Source organism: Schistocerca cancellata, chromosome 2 (assembly GCF_023864275.1).
Source record: "Schistocerca cancellata isolate TAMUIC-IGC-003103 chromosome 2, iqSchCanc2.1, whole genome shotgun sequence".
Lineage (NCBI taxonomy): Eukaryota > Metazoa > Arthropoda > Insecta > Orthoptera > Acrididae > Schistocerca > Schistocerca cancellata.
In genome coordinates, this window is record NC_064627.1 from 282,694,897 (window position 1) to 282,712,145 (window position 17,249).

General features: G+C 42.7%; 1 protein-coding gene across 1 annotated transcript in view; it reads right to left on the reverse strand.

Annotated features, from left to right (window-relative positions):
• Positions 1-7,126: 7,126 nt before the first annotated feature.
• LOC126145163 (dehydrogenase/reductase SDR family member 11-like) overlaps positions 7,127-17,249 on the reverse strand; it is a 43,039-nt gene continuing 32,916 nt past the window's right edge. Inside the window, exon 6 of the mRNA XM_049915537.1 lies at positions 7,127-7,243. Coding sequence (XP_049771494.1) covers positions 7,199-7,243 — 45 coding nt within the window. The 3' untranslated portion in view covers positions 7,127-7,198. The remainder of the gene's footprint in view (positions 7,244-17,249) is intronic.

Here is a 17,249-nt window from a genome sequence, read left to right on the forward strand (position 1 = left end):
ACAAGTATTCCGTGAGAATATGTGGCATGCGTGAGAATTTATGCATAATGTATAGTGATGTAAGTGCCGCCGTTTACTGTGTATATACACTATCTGAGTAGTAACAAAAGACTCCAATGTAATTGCGGAATTCGCCGCTAGATGTCACGAGGGGCGGATTTACCAGCATAAAACGAGGCGGGTAGTGTTGTGTTGTCAGCAGAGAAGCAGCGACAGCGGAATGGTTCAGGCAGAGGTCAGTGACTTCGAAAGTAGACTAATTATTCGATATCACACGGGTAATAAGTCCATCAGGGGCATTTCAACCTTGCAGAGTTACCAAAGTCGAATATTGTGATTGTGAAGTGGAAACACAAAGACACAACCACATTTAAAACAAGACCTGACAGAACTCATGTACTGACGTACAGGAAATTTCGACCATTGCGGATAGTTATTGCAAAAATTCGCGTGGAATCAGAGGTAGGAGCACTCGAGAATTCCAAAGTGGTACCAGTAGTCCATGTATCCCAATGCTCGTCAGTAGGCAACTAAAAGGAGTGGGATGCAATGGTCGAGCAGCTCCTCTTAAGCCACACATCTCTGTATTCAGTTCTAAGCGACGCATGTGGCAGTGTCGGAGGCGACGCCATTGGGCAGAGAATGACCGGAAACAAAGAATGTGGTGTGGTGTATCACGCTGTACCCCGCGGCAAAGCGATGCAAGGGTTTGGGCTTGGCACCAGTCTGGGGAACGTTACAGGTCATCTCGTGTAGTACCAACAGTGAAGTACGGAAGAAATGATTTTATGATAGGTGGTGTATTTGTAGTTTGGATGTGGTACGCTTATTATTATATAATTGTACGAACATGGCTCAGGAGATACGACGTCATAAACACTGAGCTGCGTAAAAGTGAAACTGCAAGGTGAATTCGCTAGAGATACAGGTGAAATGTATGTACAAATACGTGAGAAATACGTTAAATATATGTGAAATATATTGAAAAGAACGTACTCGGACAAAGTCACTCGTAAAAAGTTCGTCCTAAACTCTTGGAACGATTTCAACCAGATTTGGTACATATATTATTTACCATCTGGAAAGAAATACTTTGATTGTTACGACAACCAGCTTCCTGTATGGTGAGGGTGTTAACGTGGAGAGAGGAGGCGGAAAGAGAGGATGGACAGACAGAGAGAGAGGGAAGGAGGACATGGACATAGGTACGGTGGAAATGGGGGGAGAAGATGCCACAGAAAGGGGAAGAGCGAAATGGACAGAGATGAGAGAAGAGAGTCGGAAAAGAAAGAGGAGATGGACAGAAAGAGGAAGGAGAAGGAGGAGATGGATTAATGGGAGATTGGAATAAATACGTAGACAGGCAATGCCAAGTACTCAGGTAGTATACAAATATATATATATATATATATATATATATATATATATATATATATATATATATATATATTTAGAGAGAGAGAGAGAGAGAGAGAGAGAGAGCTGACACCACAAAGATAGTCCAGGTATACGTGCCACCGTCGCTAGCTGAAGATGAAGAGATAGAAAAAGTAAATGAAAATATTGAAAGAGTAATACAGTACGTAAAGGGAGATGCAAATCTGATAGTCATGGAGGACTGGAATGTAGTTGTAGGGAAAGGAGCTGAAGAAATGATTACAGGAGAATATGGGCTTGGACAAGGAATGAGAAAGGATAAAGACTAATTGAATTATGTAATAAATAAAGAGGAGGAAGTATGCCTCGAAAAGACCGGTTGATACTGGAAGATTTCAGTTAGATTACATCATGCTCAGACTGAGATTCTGAAATCAGATACTGGATTGTAAGACGTACCCAGGGTCAGATATAGAGCAGATATAGACTCAGATCACAAGTAGTAGTGATGAACAGTAGGCGTTGAGAGATTAATCAGGAAGAATCAATTTGCAAAGAAGTGGATACAGGATTACTAAGGATTGACAAGATACTCTTGAGAATAGGTTCGTAGGCAGTACAGTTGAAGAGGAATGGACATCTCTAAAAAGGTAAATCACAGAAGTTGGAAATAAAAACGTAGGTACAAGGAAGGTAACTGCTAAGGAACCATGGGTAACAGAAGAAATACTTCAGTTGATCGATGAAAGGAGGAAGTACAAAACTGATCAGGGAAATTCAGGAATACAGAAACACAAGCCACTGAAGAATGAAATAAACAGGAAATGTTGAGAAACTAAGACGAAAGGCTGTGTGAAAAATGTGAAGATATCGAAAAAATGGTTGTTGGAAGGACTGACTCAGCATATAGGAAAGTAAAAACAATCTTCGGTGAAATTAAAAACAAGGGTCTTAACATTAAGAGTGCAACGGATATTCTACTGTTAAATGCAGAGGAGAGAGCGGACAGGTCGAAAGAGTACACTGAAGGTTTTCATGAGGGGGTAGATTTGTCTGGTGTGATAGAAGAAGAAACATTAATCAATTTAGAAGATACAGGGGATCCAGAATTAGAATCAGAATTTAGTAGAGCTTTGGAGGTCTTAAGATCAAATAAAGCAGAAGGAATAGATAACATTCCATCAGAATTTCTAAAATCACTGGGGGAAGTACAGGGTGTTTCAAAAATGACCGGTATATTTGAAACGGCAATACAAACTAAACGAGCAGCGATAGAAATACACCGTTTGTTGCAATATGCTTGGGACAACAGTACATTTTCAGGCAGACAAACTTTCGAAATTACAGTAGTTACAATTTTCAACAACAGATGGCGCTGCGGTCTGGGAAACTCTATAGTACGATATTTTCCACATATCCACTATGCGTAGCAATAATATGGCGTAGTCTCTGAATGAAATTACCCGAAACCTTTGACAACGTGTCTGGCGGAATGGCTTCACATGCAGATGAGATATACAGCTTCAGCTGTTCAATTGTTTCTGGATTCTGGCGGTACACCTGGTCTTTCACGTGTCCCCACAGAAAGAAGTCACAGGGGTTCATGTCTGGCGAATAGGGAGGCCAATCCACGCCGCCTCCTGTATGTTTCGGATAGCCCAAAGCAATCACACGATCATCGAAATATTCATTCAGGAAATTAAAGACGTCGGCCGTGCGATGTGGCCGGGCACCATCTTGCATAAATCACGAGGTGTTCGCAGTGTCGTCTAAGGCAGTTTGTACCGCCACAAATTCACGAAGAATGTCCAGATAGCGAGATGCAGTAATCGTTTCGGATCTGAAAAATGGGCCAACGATTCCTTTGGAAGAAATGGCGGCCCAGACCAGTACTTTTTGAGGATGCAGGGACGATGGGACTGCAACATGGGGCTTTTCGGTTCCCCATATGCGCCAGTTCTGTTTATTGACGAAGCCGTCCAGGTAAAAATAAGCTTCGTCAGTAAACCAAATGCTGCCCACATGCATATCGCCATCATCAATCCTGTGCACTATATCGTTAGCGAATGTCTCTCGTGCAGCAATGGTAGCGGCGCTGAGGGGTTGCCGCGTTTGAATTTTGTATGGATAGAGGTGTAAACTCTGGCGCATGAGACGATACGTGGACGTTGGCGTCATTTGGACCGCAGCTGCAACACGGCGAACGGAAACCCGAGGCCGCTGTTGGATCACCTGCTGCACTAGCTGCGCGTTGCCCTCTGTGGTTGCCGTACGCTGTCGCCCTACCTTTCCAGCACGTTCATCCGTCACGTTCCCAGTCCGTTGAAATTTTTCAAACAGGTCCTTTATTGTATCGCTTTTCGGTCCTTTGGTTGCATTAAACCTCCGTTGAAAACTTCGTCTTGTTGCAACAACACTGTGTTCTAGGCGGTGGAATTCCAACACCAGAAAAATCCTCTGTTCTAAGGAATAAACCATGTTGTCCACAGCACACTTGCACGTTGTGAACAGCACACGCTTACAGCAGAAAGACGACGTACAGAATGGCGCACCCACAGACTGCGTTGTCTTCTATATCTTTCACATCACTTGCAGCGCCATCTGTTGTTGAAAATTGTAACTACTGTAATTTCGAAAGTTTGTCCGCCTGAAAATGTACTGTTGTCCCAAGCATATTGCAACAAACGGTGTATTTCTATCGCTGCTCGTTTAGTTTTTATTGCCGTTTCAAATATACCGGTCATTTTTTAAACACCCTGTAGCAACAAAACGACTCTTCACGTTGGTGCATACAATGTATGAGTCTGGCGACATATCATCTAACAGTCGAAAAGTATCATCCATACAATTTCGAAGAATGCAGGAGATGACAATTGTGAGAATTATTGTACTATCAGCTAAACCGCTCATCCATAAAATTGCTAACAAGGATAATATACAGAAGGCTGGAAAAGAAAATTGAGGCTGTGTTTGACGACGACCAGTTTGGTTTTAGGAAAGGTATATTCACCAGAGAGGTAATTCTGACGTTGCGGTTGATAATGTATGCAAAACTAAAGAAAAATCGAGAAATGTTTATAGGATCTGTCGACCTGGAAAATCGTTCGACAATATAAAATGGTGCAAGATGTTAGAATTTCTTAGGAAAGTGAGGTTAACCAATAGCGAGAGACGGGTAATGTACAATATGTGCAACAGCTAAGAGAGAATAATAAAAGTGGACGACCAAGAACGAAGCGCTCGGATTAAAAATGGTGTAAGGCAGGGGTGTGGTCTTTTGCCCCTACTGTTCAATTTGTATATCGAAGAAGCAATGACAGAAATAAAAGAAAGGTTCGGGAGTGGGATTAAAATTGAACGTCAACGGATATCAATGATACGATTCGCTGATGACATCGCTATCCTGAATGAAAACGAAGAAGAAGAACAGGATCTTCTGAAGGGTATGAAATGTCTAATGAGTACAGAATATGCACTGAGAGTAAATCAAAGAAAGACAAAAGTAATGAGAAGTAGCAGAAATGAGAACAAAGAGAACCTTAACATCAGAATTGATGGTCAAGAAGTTCATGAAGTTAAGGAATTCTACTTCCTAGGCAGCAAAATAATCAATGACGGACATCAAAAGAAGACTAGCGCTGGCCAAAAGGGCATTCCTGGCCAAGAGAAGTGTACTAATATCAAACGTAGGTATTAATTTGAGGAAGAATTTTCTGAGAATCTACGCTTGGAGCACAGCACTGTATAGTAGTGAAACATGGACTCTGGGAAAACTAGAACAGAAAACTATCGTAGCATTTGAGATATGGTTTTACAGACGAATGTTGAAAAGTAGGTAGATAGTTGAGGTAAGGAATAAGGAGGTTCTGCACGGAATCGGAGAGGAAAGGAATATTTTGAAAACCCTGACAAGCAGAAGGGACAGCATGATAGGACATCTTTTAAGGCATCAGGAAAAAACTTCCATGGTACTAGAAAATGCTGCAGAGGGGAAAAACGTGAAAAGCGTGAAACAGATTCATCCAGGCCCAGTCAACAGCCAATAACCAGAACCTGCTGTGAAACACTAATAATTATTCAAGTAATCTGCGATTGGAATATTTTTACGCTGCTGGAAATACCGTCAACAATCAGATCATTACGAAATGCAACAGCTCATTATCTGGTTTCACGAAACAGAATACCATTTTCAGGTAGCCCACGTCTTGGTCAGTATAAGAGTGCCAACTAATTTTGTCAGCTAACTTTATTTTTCTTTGTTAAAACATTTCATTAGCATATGGTAGCAATCCCTTACATATAAAGTGATGTGTGTAGGGACACACGTCACAGTCAGTTTCGCTATCCCGTCAACGAGCTACCTTTCCCTTGCAGGCGTCTCCATCATGCTAACATAATGTTACCATGACAAGATAATCACAAATTGCGCTGGCAGTGTGTTCAGTTATCCTGGATGTCTCCGTCGTAATATTGAAAAATGATATCTCCTTAATAACGCAAAATGAAGTCGTTTAACACTATCTTTCATCTGACAAACATTTCATCAGCGAAGTTAAAAGCTTCACTTCCTTAAGTCAAAGGCCAGAGATATTGTCGCTTAGTAATCAGTCAAAGATAGTCTCCATGTGTGATTGCTGTGATGCAGTTGCTTGTAGAGCATAATTATTTACATGTGCACTAAATTGTTAAGACTTTCAGAACGCTGAATGGTGTATTGGCAGCATAAACCGCCAACACGCTGAATTTTATCGATTGTCAACACTTTGGTGGTAGATCGTCTGTTTTCTTTTGGCATCACAGATTTTATTGGAGTGTCAGGGAGGCAATGTAATACCAAACTAGGTCATTATTTGTGAAACTTAGTGGTGAATGTGATGCTAACCGGATACATTAAAATTTATGAACTTTTCAACTACTTAAGTAGAAGCAGAATCAAGGGGTAAAAACGTAAAAGTTTGAGGGAATGTATCACTTGCAATAAAACATGCAATAAAACAAAACCATGAGTGATCAGTTGCAGAAGTTTTTGAAATGCCAAGTACTCGGAATTACTTCACGCAGCCGTCTGCAACCATGAGCTGAAACTGAAGATTCTGTACATTTCACATGTTTATTTAACATAATGTAGTCAAATATTATTTTGAGTCCTGTTTCGTTGGTTATTCTGTCTATGTATTACCAATCTTATCTACATCAGAAAATGTATACTGAACTTACTCTCTACGTGTTTCACTTTGCTAAGGTTGTATGTTAAGGCACTGAGGTGGATGTTCATGATTGAATGTGTTTGCCTGATAATGTGTCGATGGTGGTTAGACATTTCATCAGCTCAAATAGTACTTAAAATATTTATGGGGCTATCATTTCAGTAGGGGATGCCGTTTGAGAGATTCAGCCCATTACACGCTAGTTCCTTTATTTCCTTCGAGTGACATTCATCAGCTGTCAGGTATCTCATGCTTATATTTCTCAGACTGTAGCTTGTCGTGGTGTTGGACACTGCGTAGGAAAGGCACTGGGACACACATGGCCAGCTTTCGTGGAGAGACGACCTTCATGCCCCACCATAAATTATTAAAGCACTACACATTGTCCATCAGCATGACTGTAGTACTTATTGCACGGGGAAGACATTTTATCACATAAAACTAGGAAACGATTTCGTATTGTGTAACAGGCTTGGCAGTGTGCAGGTCATCTTTCGCTAATTTAACGGCGTATATGCACTAAGCAATTAACACACATGCAGTTTAAAAACAGATGCTTTATTAATCTTAAAATCAGAAATTACAGTACACTGAAAGAAACATTCAGTGCAAGTTCAGTCGTAGTATTCGCCTGTTGGCCGGATAATCATTTCGTGAACCTGAAACAGATTAAACACATTAATTAGGAGGAGAAGTAGGGAAGAAAATACTGATAGGATATGCTAGTACATTCGGTTTCCATAGCTGCCCTTTTTTTCAGTGGCTTACAGAAGGAGTAGTAAACCTTTTTTTAGTTAGCTCTGGTAACAGCAAAACTTTTTAACTGCCCACCGGCCGCACAGTAATGGTGATTTATAAAGTAGGGAAGTAACGTTACTTGGTAAAAATTATATACCATACTTACAGAAAGTTGCAGAGTATATTTATTATTACTAACATATTACTTTATGTCAAATTTTTATGACAATCTAATGAGAATGCTTCTAACACCCAAATCACCTATTGCCCACCTTGAATGCTGGAAGGCCCACTAGTGGGCAGCAGGAGCCAGGCCGACTACCGCTGACTTATTCTATGACACAGCGTTGGAACGGTGACAGAGGATGACACCAGCAGCTCGTTCTGCTGGTCGGTGGGTATATGCTACAGGATGCTTATGGAGTAAACGTTAAGTCTGCTTTATTGTAGGCACCAGGAAGGGCCGTGGTGGGCGTGTCGGCTGCTTCCGCACGGCGGCTCCCTGCGCCACGTTGCTAACCACCGAAAGTGGCCGGCCGTGCCACGTGGACCTGTCAGACTGAAACCACAGGGCACGACTTCACTCCCGCCGCTATCGTGCACAAAGGGTTCATTTATATCGTTCAAGTTTGCTCACTTTATGTTGCAAACCACGACAGGGGCAGACAAGGACGATACGTTAAATTAAAGAAGAGATCAAAGTGATTCTGCCAGCAGGCAGCCGAGATTTGTGATTAATCTATATGAGAAAATACAAGTCCGAGAAGATGTATATACCTGAACTTGAACACATCATCAATAACTTTTCTAATATTTGTTTACAGAGGAGATCAAGCACTATGGTGGTTCTTAGTAATGAGTCTCGCTTGAACTACTCACATGTAACATATAATTGATTAAGTTGTGAGACACTTTTTAATTGAACTTTAGTTAAAATCTGGAATTCAATACACACACCATTAACAACGCAGCATACGTTGCCGAACATAATGGTAAACCGCGTTTAACATTTTGTCCACAAGATATTAATTTCTTTAATTTATTCTTTATTAATTTGCGTAGTTTCGCCTGTAGGTTAAACAGTACTACACTTAGCCTAATTCTGAGAAGTGCAATGAAAAGAGGACGATAAATCTCATAATAAGACGGCGCCATATACATATTTACTGTAATAAGTTACACCACAGAGGTTATGAACTGATTTTCAGCACTGCTATCAAACTTTGCATTTATTTCACCTTATATTTTGGAGGAACTAATGCACGTAAAACTAAGTGTGAGGTTTCAGTTTTGCTTAGGATTTTAGCGCACAGCTAACGTCGCAATTAGATTTTGGATATCACACATGTGTTAAAAGTTGTGAATCAGGCTGCTGAAGGTACAGCACATTAAGGGGCGTTAAAAGGGTGACGACCATCTCGCAGTCGATCACAGTTTGGTATAAAACTGAAGAGGCAAAAGCTATCTCGGGCTGAGTGGTAGAGCAGCAGCAGACATTTTCGGTGACAGAGATCTTCTGTATCGTCAGTCGCGACACTTCGTAATATTTCGCACAAGTTTGTTGGGGCTTAGCAATTGGCTAAAATAGCCAGGGTTCTGATTTATTTTTGCCTGTAGCTCAGCAGAAGTTTTATTTTTGCGTCTGAAATTGATTTGGACTCTAAATTTGTGCACTGAGTCTGGAACTCAGTTTGCCACTGTGAGACTTCGAATAATTTCTTCAACTGATCAACACTTATATTCAGTGCATTGTATGTCAGTTAGATTCTTATTATATGTGAGGTAGTGTGTTTAGTTTCTGTTAATTTCTTGCTGTGGTTATTGGTATTACTTTTTCAACTACTCTCTTTCTTATTTTTGTACAATGTGTTCACCAACCACTGTATTGGAGCTCGAGCTTTTTAGAAATCAAGTATTTAGACACTTTTGCCAGCCTATGAATTCATGTATGAATTTTACAGGCAATAAAGTTTATTAGGTGAAATGTAATCATTGCAGTGGAGGTACATTATTTAATGTTCGTTGCACCTCCGTTCAACCTTGTGTCACGTATGAATACGGCCCCACAGGCGGCATAAAGTTGGCAACGGAACTGCTTGTTTCCGTCAGACGCCGATACTGGTCGCGCAGCATCTGGCGGGCTAATGGAGCACGCCCATTGAACCACGCCTGCAGCAGCGCCGTACTACAGGCGCCCTCTGCCACCGAGATGAAGGACCGCCGGCGGCAGCCGCACAGTTTTTTTGCACTTGCAGCCCCTTTTCATCATGACAATACACAGATACCTCCTAGTCACTGCTCCAACACCATCATTTGTGCTTTAGTTCAGAGAACCTCACCCTTGTTGCTCTTGTGTAAGCTGAACTCTATTTCTTGCTGCAGTATTTGTAATGAGTCCTCCTATGCTTGGAGGAATGCAGTTTAAGTCAACCCACTGTTTACTGTTAATTTGTTCACAACCATTTCTGCTCCTGTCCGTTTTCCCTACACGGCAGTTACCACACCACTCTGTAACCCACCTCTCCTTACTGTTGTGTACCAAGACAGACACAAACAAAACTATCAGTAATTTGTCTCAGTGATTAAGACCTTGGTGGTGAATTTATTAGTTTATTTTATTTAAAATGCATGCAATAATTAGCTGAACGCTTAATGTCATCGCCAGAATAGGCAATGGGGAACCGCTACTGTCACAAAATGATATCTACAGGGTGAAAAATGTCTCTAAGCGCTATGAGACTTAACATCTGAGGTCATCAGTCCCCTAGACTTAGAACTACTTAAACCTAACTAACCTAGGACATCACACACATCCATGTCCGAGGCAGGATTCGAACCTGCCACCGGAGCAGCAACGCTGTTCCGGACTGATGCGCCTAGAACCGCTAGGCCACAGCAGCCGGCTACAGGGTGAGTCACTAGCTTTGCCACCAAGAATAACTCCAAAAGGATGATAGGAGCTGAAAAGTTTGTGGGACAAATTTTGCATGGGACAACGGAGGCTATAACATGACGGTGGTTTTTGGTTGCTAGAAGGGTCAACTTCGTTTTTTTTTAATGGGATACTGTAGTTTGGTACTCATTTTCTGATAGCGGTTATCGAGACGAATCCAATGATGTGTAACAGTATGGTCTCTGAAGGTCAACGAAGGGCACAAAGGTGGCATGAATGTCCATTTACAGAAGGTGTTCAAAGTGATGACCATTGGTATCAATGCAGTGCTGCAATCTTCTTATCATGGATTTAGTGGTATTCCTTACCACATTGGCACTTATAGAAGCACCTACTCTGACAATTCTATATCGCATATCTTCAGGTGTAGTCGGAACGACTCTACAAACAATGTATTTTACGAATCCCACAAGAAAAAATCCAGAGGCGTCAAGTCTGGCGAACGAACTGGCCACGACACATCTCCTCCGCGTCCAATCCAACGAGTTGGGGATTGTCTCTGCAACTCATTTCTAGCCATCAGAGAAAAATGTGCCAGACACCCATCTTGTTGATACCACATTCTGTTCCTTGTTCCTAAAGGTATTTTTTCCAATAAGAGACCTAATGTTTCTTGCAAGAATGTGGTGTATTTCCTACCACTAACATTTCCTTCGATGCAATATGGGCCTATAATTCTGTCCTCCAGAATCCCACACCATACATTCGCCGACAACGATTTTTGGTGTGCAACTTACGGCATCCAACATGGATTTTCAATTGCCCAATAATGCATGATATGCAAATTAACATTTCCATCGTTCGTGAATGTAGCCTCATCAGTAAATAAAATCAAATTAATAAACGTATCAGCCCTCTGAATCTGAAGTTGAGCCCATCGGCAAAGGTCAATGCGACACATACAATCCGTACCAGTTAATTCGTGGTGGAGACTGTTATTTATGATATCTTGATATCATGATATTTATGGCGATGCAGAACACGAACAACACTACTCTGGCTCATGCCAGATTTCCTTGCGATTTGACGCGAACTAACACATGGATATCGAACCACAGTGGCAACAGTACCAATTTCCGTTTCCTCGTTAGTAACTTTCCTTTGCCGGATATGTTTCCGATGCGCTAAAGATCCAGTTGTTCTCAATTTATCATACATATATTTAAATGTACGACGTGTAGGGTGAGTACGTTGAGGTTATCTTTCGTTGTATAAGTATCTAGCTCTCACTGAATTTCGTTGGCATTCTCCGTAAATGAGAAGCATATCGACTTCTTCTTCGAAGGAATACATCATTCACATTCACTTGATTCGACGATACTAGTCTTACCGTTCCTATTAGTGTTGTATTGCGAAACAGTCGAATGATGTTTACATGTCAATGGCACGTTAGATGGATACGCTATATTCGGCGAATATTTACTATTTGCACGATATACGAGAGAGAATTGTCATATCATGTCCTTCGATAAGTGCCGATGTGGTAAGGAATACCACTCAATCCATGATGAGAAGATTGCAGCACTGCACTGATGCCAATGGTCATCACTTCGAACACCTTCTGTAAATGGACGTTCATGCCACCTTTTTGACCTACGCTGACCTTCAAAGATCTTACTGTTACACATCGTTGGATTCGTCTCGATAGCCGCTATCAGAAAATAAGTACCAAACTATAGCATCCCATTAAAAAAAGAAAAAACAAAGTTGAACTTCATATCTCTGATGATACCCCAGCTAGTAACAAAAATCCAACGTCATATTATGGCCCCCGTCGTCCCATGCAATATTTGTTCCACAAACTTTTCAGCTACTATCATACTTTCTGAGTTATTCTAGGTGGCAATAGTTAGTAACTCACCTTGTACAACAATAAGATGCAAATTTTTTTCTTCGTAAGAATGAATTATTTCTTTGTAACTACAAGGAATTTTTTAGTATTTAGTTATATATCGGCCTCACGTAAGTACATGTGAAAGAATATTAAATATAATTGTGTTTTTTTTCTGTCCATAATAGGAGCAACACAACTTCTTTACATATAATCTGCGACACTGATAACATTTTCACTGGCGAAGTACGGAGCAAAGTTTCTACTCTTGATTTGGAAAGATTTGTATGGAAAACCGTCATACGTTTTTACATACTAAACATTTTTCACTTGAAAGTTATAATTTGGGAATATTTGTTGTAGGACATAAACTCGTGACAGTTTGTGTCTTGTTTATTTTAAAACTAAGACATCGAGCTCTGTTGTAACAATGTGTGACCAGCGTAAGCTCTGACTTTAACGCTATGATGTCCAAGTGATTGGCTATGCTATACACTTGAAAATAGCTACACAGTACCGGTATTCTAATCCAAATTACGTCAGCTTGTGCAAAATATTGTTATCACTCATAAATTAGATTCTACTGTGGTTCAAAAAATGGTCAAATGTGTGTGAAATCGTATGGGACTTAACTGCTAAGGTCATCAGTCCCTCAGCTTACACACTACTGAACCTAAATTATCCTAAGGACAAACACACACACCCATGTCCGAGGGAGGACTCGAACCTCCGCCGGGACGAGCCGCACAGTCCATGACTGCAGCGCCTAAGATTCTACTGTGGTTCAAAAAATGGTCAAATGTGTGTGAAATCGTATGGGACTTAACTGCTAAGGTCATCAGTCCCTCAGCTTACACACTACTGAACCTAAATTATCCTAAGGACAAACACACACACCCATGTCCGAGGGAGGACTCGAACCTCCGCCGGGACGAGCCGCACAGTCCATGACGGCAGCGCCTAAGACCGCTCGGCTAATCCCGCGCGGTTACTGTGGTCGGTAAAGCAAGTAAAACATCACAATATTTCTCAGTTGCGAACCACGAAATACCAGTGTGTCGTGGCTTCATGTGGGGTATCATGTGCGAATGTGTCCCAAAGGCGAGCCTGGACAGTACTATGGTAGCTCGGCGCTTGTTTGATCTGTACAGTGATCGAGTGCCAAAGCAGAAACATTGCACGAAGCGCCGTGAATTCTTCGTAGGTTGGTGCTACGCAAGACTTGCTAGACATCTGTGGAATGTAACACTGCAGTTTTCTCTTTAGTAATTATACAGAAGTATTTTTTAAGTATTTCTATATGATGAATAGAATTACTGCAGTTTTATCTTTATTAATTACCCAGAAATGTCTTTTGTGTACTTCTATATGGTGAATAGAATCTAAAGATTTGGAAGTTCTTTAGTAGCTAAAGAAAATAAGATCTGTCCACGAAGATGAATTACAAAACAGTCCTAAGACCGATTCATTTGTATTTTTCATGAGTCTGAGAGCCTTACCATGTTAGATTAATGGAGCAGATAGAGAAAAAACAAGAAACAAGTGTTCATTTTGTCAAGGGATCGCTTAGTAAGTGTTACAAGTACTGAACGAACTCCAGAGGCAGTCGCTAAGAGAGAGGATTTGTATATCACTGTTCAGATTCCGAAAGCGTACGTTCCAAGGAGCGTCGGGGAGCAGATTACATCTCTGTACTTCACCCAACTCGCCAGGACGAAAAAATCTGAGAAAATAGAGCTGTTGAGGAGATCTTATCGACGGTCGTTGTCTCAACGAAGCATTCGCGAATGGAACACTGAAGGGAGTATGGACATTGGTTCCAAAATTGCCCTCAATTACGCACCATAAGGTGATTTGCGGAGAGTAGTATCTACTATTGTATTGGAAACAACAAAGTACACAGTAAGTAGAATTGCAGTGACTGAGCACCAGAGACAACCCCCACGTGTGGACTGGAACGGTGCGTAAAAACAGTACAGGTCAAGTCCGATACCAAGCATGTTCGTCATGGCACGTCACTGAACAGGCGTAATAGGCGACAACAACTTTCACGAAGTGCGAACGATTCAACAGAGAGCGGGTCGCGTTCCTGGAATGTCGACGGTGGTTGTGCTGGTTGTGAGCGAAGCAGGCGCCAAACGTGAACTGTGCACGTACGTGTACACTCCGCCATATGGAGTGTAGATCGATACGTAGATATACGTGCATAAAGTAGAGCAAAATAATTAAACTACGAGAAAAGCAACCGGTGAGACATCAGCACTTTTTGCTTCTCAAGTAGCAAACAAGCGCTACATTATTCACAAACTGCCCTAGTACGTATACCTTCACAAAGGAATTATCCGAATGGGACAATCAAATCATTAAAATTTCAGAAAAATTCGATGACTTATTGAAGAGAAGAAACTAAGAAACTTCACAAATTAAGCAAGTCAATAACGCGTTGGTCCACCTCTGGAGATTATGAAAGCAGTTAATCAGCTTGGTGCTGATTGATAGAGCTGTTGGGTTTCCTCCTGTCCAAACGGCGCATTAGATCGTGAAAAAGCCGAGATGGTTGGAGCGTCCTACCAATAACTCTCCAACGTTCCAACTGGCGAGTTATCCGCCGATCTTGGTGGTGGTAAGGTTTGACGAGCACGAAGACAAGCAGTGGAGACTCTCGCTGTATGTGGCTGGGCATTATCTTGCTGAAATGTAAGCCCAGGATGACTTGCCATTGATGGCAACAAAACGGACCATAGAAAATCGTCGACGTATCACTGTGCTGTAAGGGTACCGCGGATGACAACTAAAGGGGTCCTGCTATGGAAAAAAAAAAAAAAAAGAAAACGGCGCCCCAAGCCGATCGCTCCTGGGGCGTCACTGGACACATCTTCGGCCTGATCTCGCATTGACTGAAGAATCACCTTCCGTGAAGAGTGCCGCTACGATATGATCCCCGATTACCAGCAAAGACATATGTGGAGACGACTCAGACAATAGTGGGATACCAACCTGGCTATCACCCACCACACAGCTTGACAATCAGGAGTGATTGTCTCGGGTCCCATTTCACATCATAGCATGACCCTTCTGAGTGTCATCTGCTGTATCTTTACAGCACAGCAGCACGTCTACTCGATTCTAAGCCTCATTTTGTTGCTCTTCCTGTCAAGCCATCCTGGACTTAAATTTCAGAAAGATAATGGCAGCCCGCACAGGGCCAGTAAGGTCACCAGATCTCTCCCCAATTGAGAACGTATAGAGCCGGCCGGGTGGCCGAGCGGTTCTAGGCACTACAGTCTGGAACCGCGCGACCGATACGGTCACAGGTTCGAATCCTGCCTCGGGCACGGATGTGTGTGATGTCCTTAGGTTAGTTAGGTTTAAGTAGTTCTACGTTCTAGGGGACTGATCACCTAAGTCCCATAGTGCTCAGAGCCATTTTGAACGTTTAGAACGCTACGGGTGGGCCTTACAACTACATCGGGATTTTCACGATCCAACGCGCCAGTTGGACAGAATTTGGCACGATATCCTTCAGAAGTACATCCAACAACTCTTTCAATCAATGCAAGCCGAATAACTGTTTTCATAAGGGCTAGGGATGGACCAACGCGTTATTGACTTGCTCAATTTGTGAACCTCGTTCTCTTGAATAAATCATCCAATTGTAATCTTCTATTTACCCTTACATGTATAGCACAGCTACCGATTTCCGTCCCATTCTGATAATTCTTTCGTGGTGCCTCGTCATGTCTGCTCTGCAATTCACAGTTAAGTGCCTGGCAGACAGTTCTTCGAACCACCTTTAGATTATCTCTCTTCCAGTCTACTCTCTAAAACAGCTTGGAAAAACGTAACGCTAAAATCTTTCTGTGGGAGCTCTCATTTCTCTTGTCGCACTCCGATGAGAAAGCTGGTGACAGAGATTTGATGAGATGATCCTGCCGCAACGAAAATTCCTCTATTTTAATTATTGTCACCTCAATTCGCGTATCATACGCGAGACATTCTCCCTCCTCTTTCGCGACGATACAAAACGATCTGCCCGTCATTGAATTTTCTCGACTTTCTCCGTCAACCCGACCTAGTAAGGATCTGTAATCGCACAGGACTATTCGAGCAGAGGATGAACACGTGGCTGTTGGCTGTCTCTTTAGTAGACCTGTTGCATCTTCTAAGTATTCTGCTATTAAAATACCGTCTTTGGTTCGCCTTCTCCACAATATCATCTAAGTGATCGTTCCACTTTACGGTGTTCGGAACAGTAATTCCCTGGCTATTTAGTCGACCTGACACCCTGTATATTGTGATTTTTTTGTGATTTTTTTGTGATATACACTCCTGGAAATGGAAAAAAGAACACATTGACACCGGTGTGTCAGACCCACCATAATTGCTCCGGACACTGCGAGAGGGCTGTACAAGCAATGATCACACGCACGGCACAGCGGACACACCAGGAACCGCGGTGTTGGTCGTCGAATGTCGCTAGCTGCGCAGCATTTGTGCACCGCCGCCGTCAGTGTCAGCCAGTTTGCCGTGGCATACGGAGCTCCAACGCAGTCTTTAATACTGGTAGCATGCCGCGACAGCGTGGACGTGAACCGTATGTGCAGTTGGCGGACTTTGAGCGAGGGCGTATAGTGGGCATGCGGGAGGCCGGGTGGACGTACCGCCGAATTGCTCAACACGTGGGGCGTGAGGTCTCCTCAGTACATCGATGTTGTCACCAGTGGTCGGCGGAAGGTGCACGTGCCCGTCGACCTGGGACCGGAGCGCAGCGACGCACGGATGCACGCCAAGACCGTAGGATCCTACGCAGTGCCGTAGGGGACCGCACCGCCACTTCCCAGCAAATTAGGGACACTGTTGCTCCTGGGGTATCGGCGAGGACCATTCGCAACCGTCTCCATGAAGCTGGGCTACGGTCCCGCACACCGTTAGGCCGTCTTCCGCTCACGCCCCAACATCGTGCAGCCCGCCTCCAGTGGTGTCGCGACAGGCGTGAATGGAGGGACGAATGGAGACGTGTCGTCTTCAGCGATGAGAGTCGCTTCTGCCTTGGTGCCAATGATGGTCGTATGCGTGTTTGGCGCCGTGCAGGTGAGCGCCACAATCAGGACTGCATACGACCGAGGCACACAGGGCCAACACC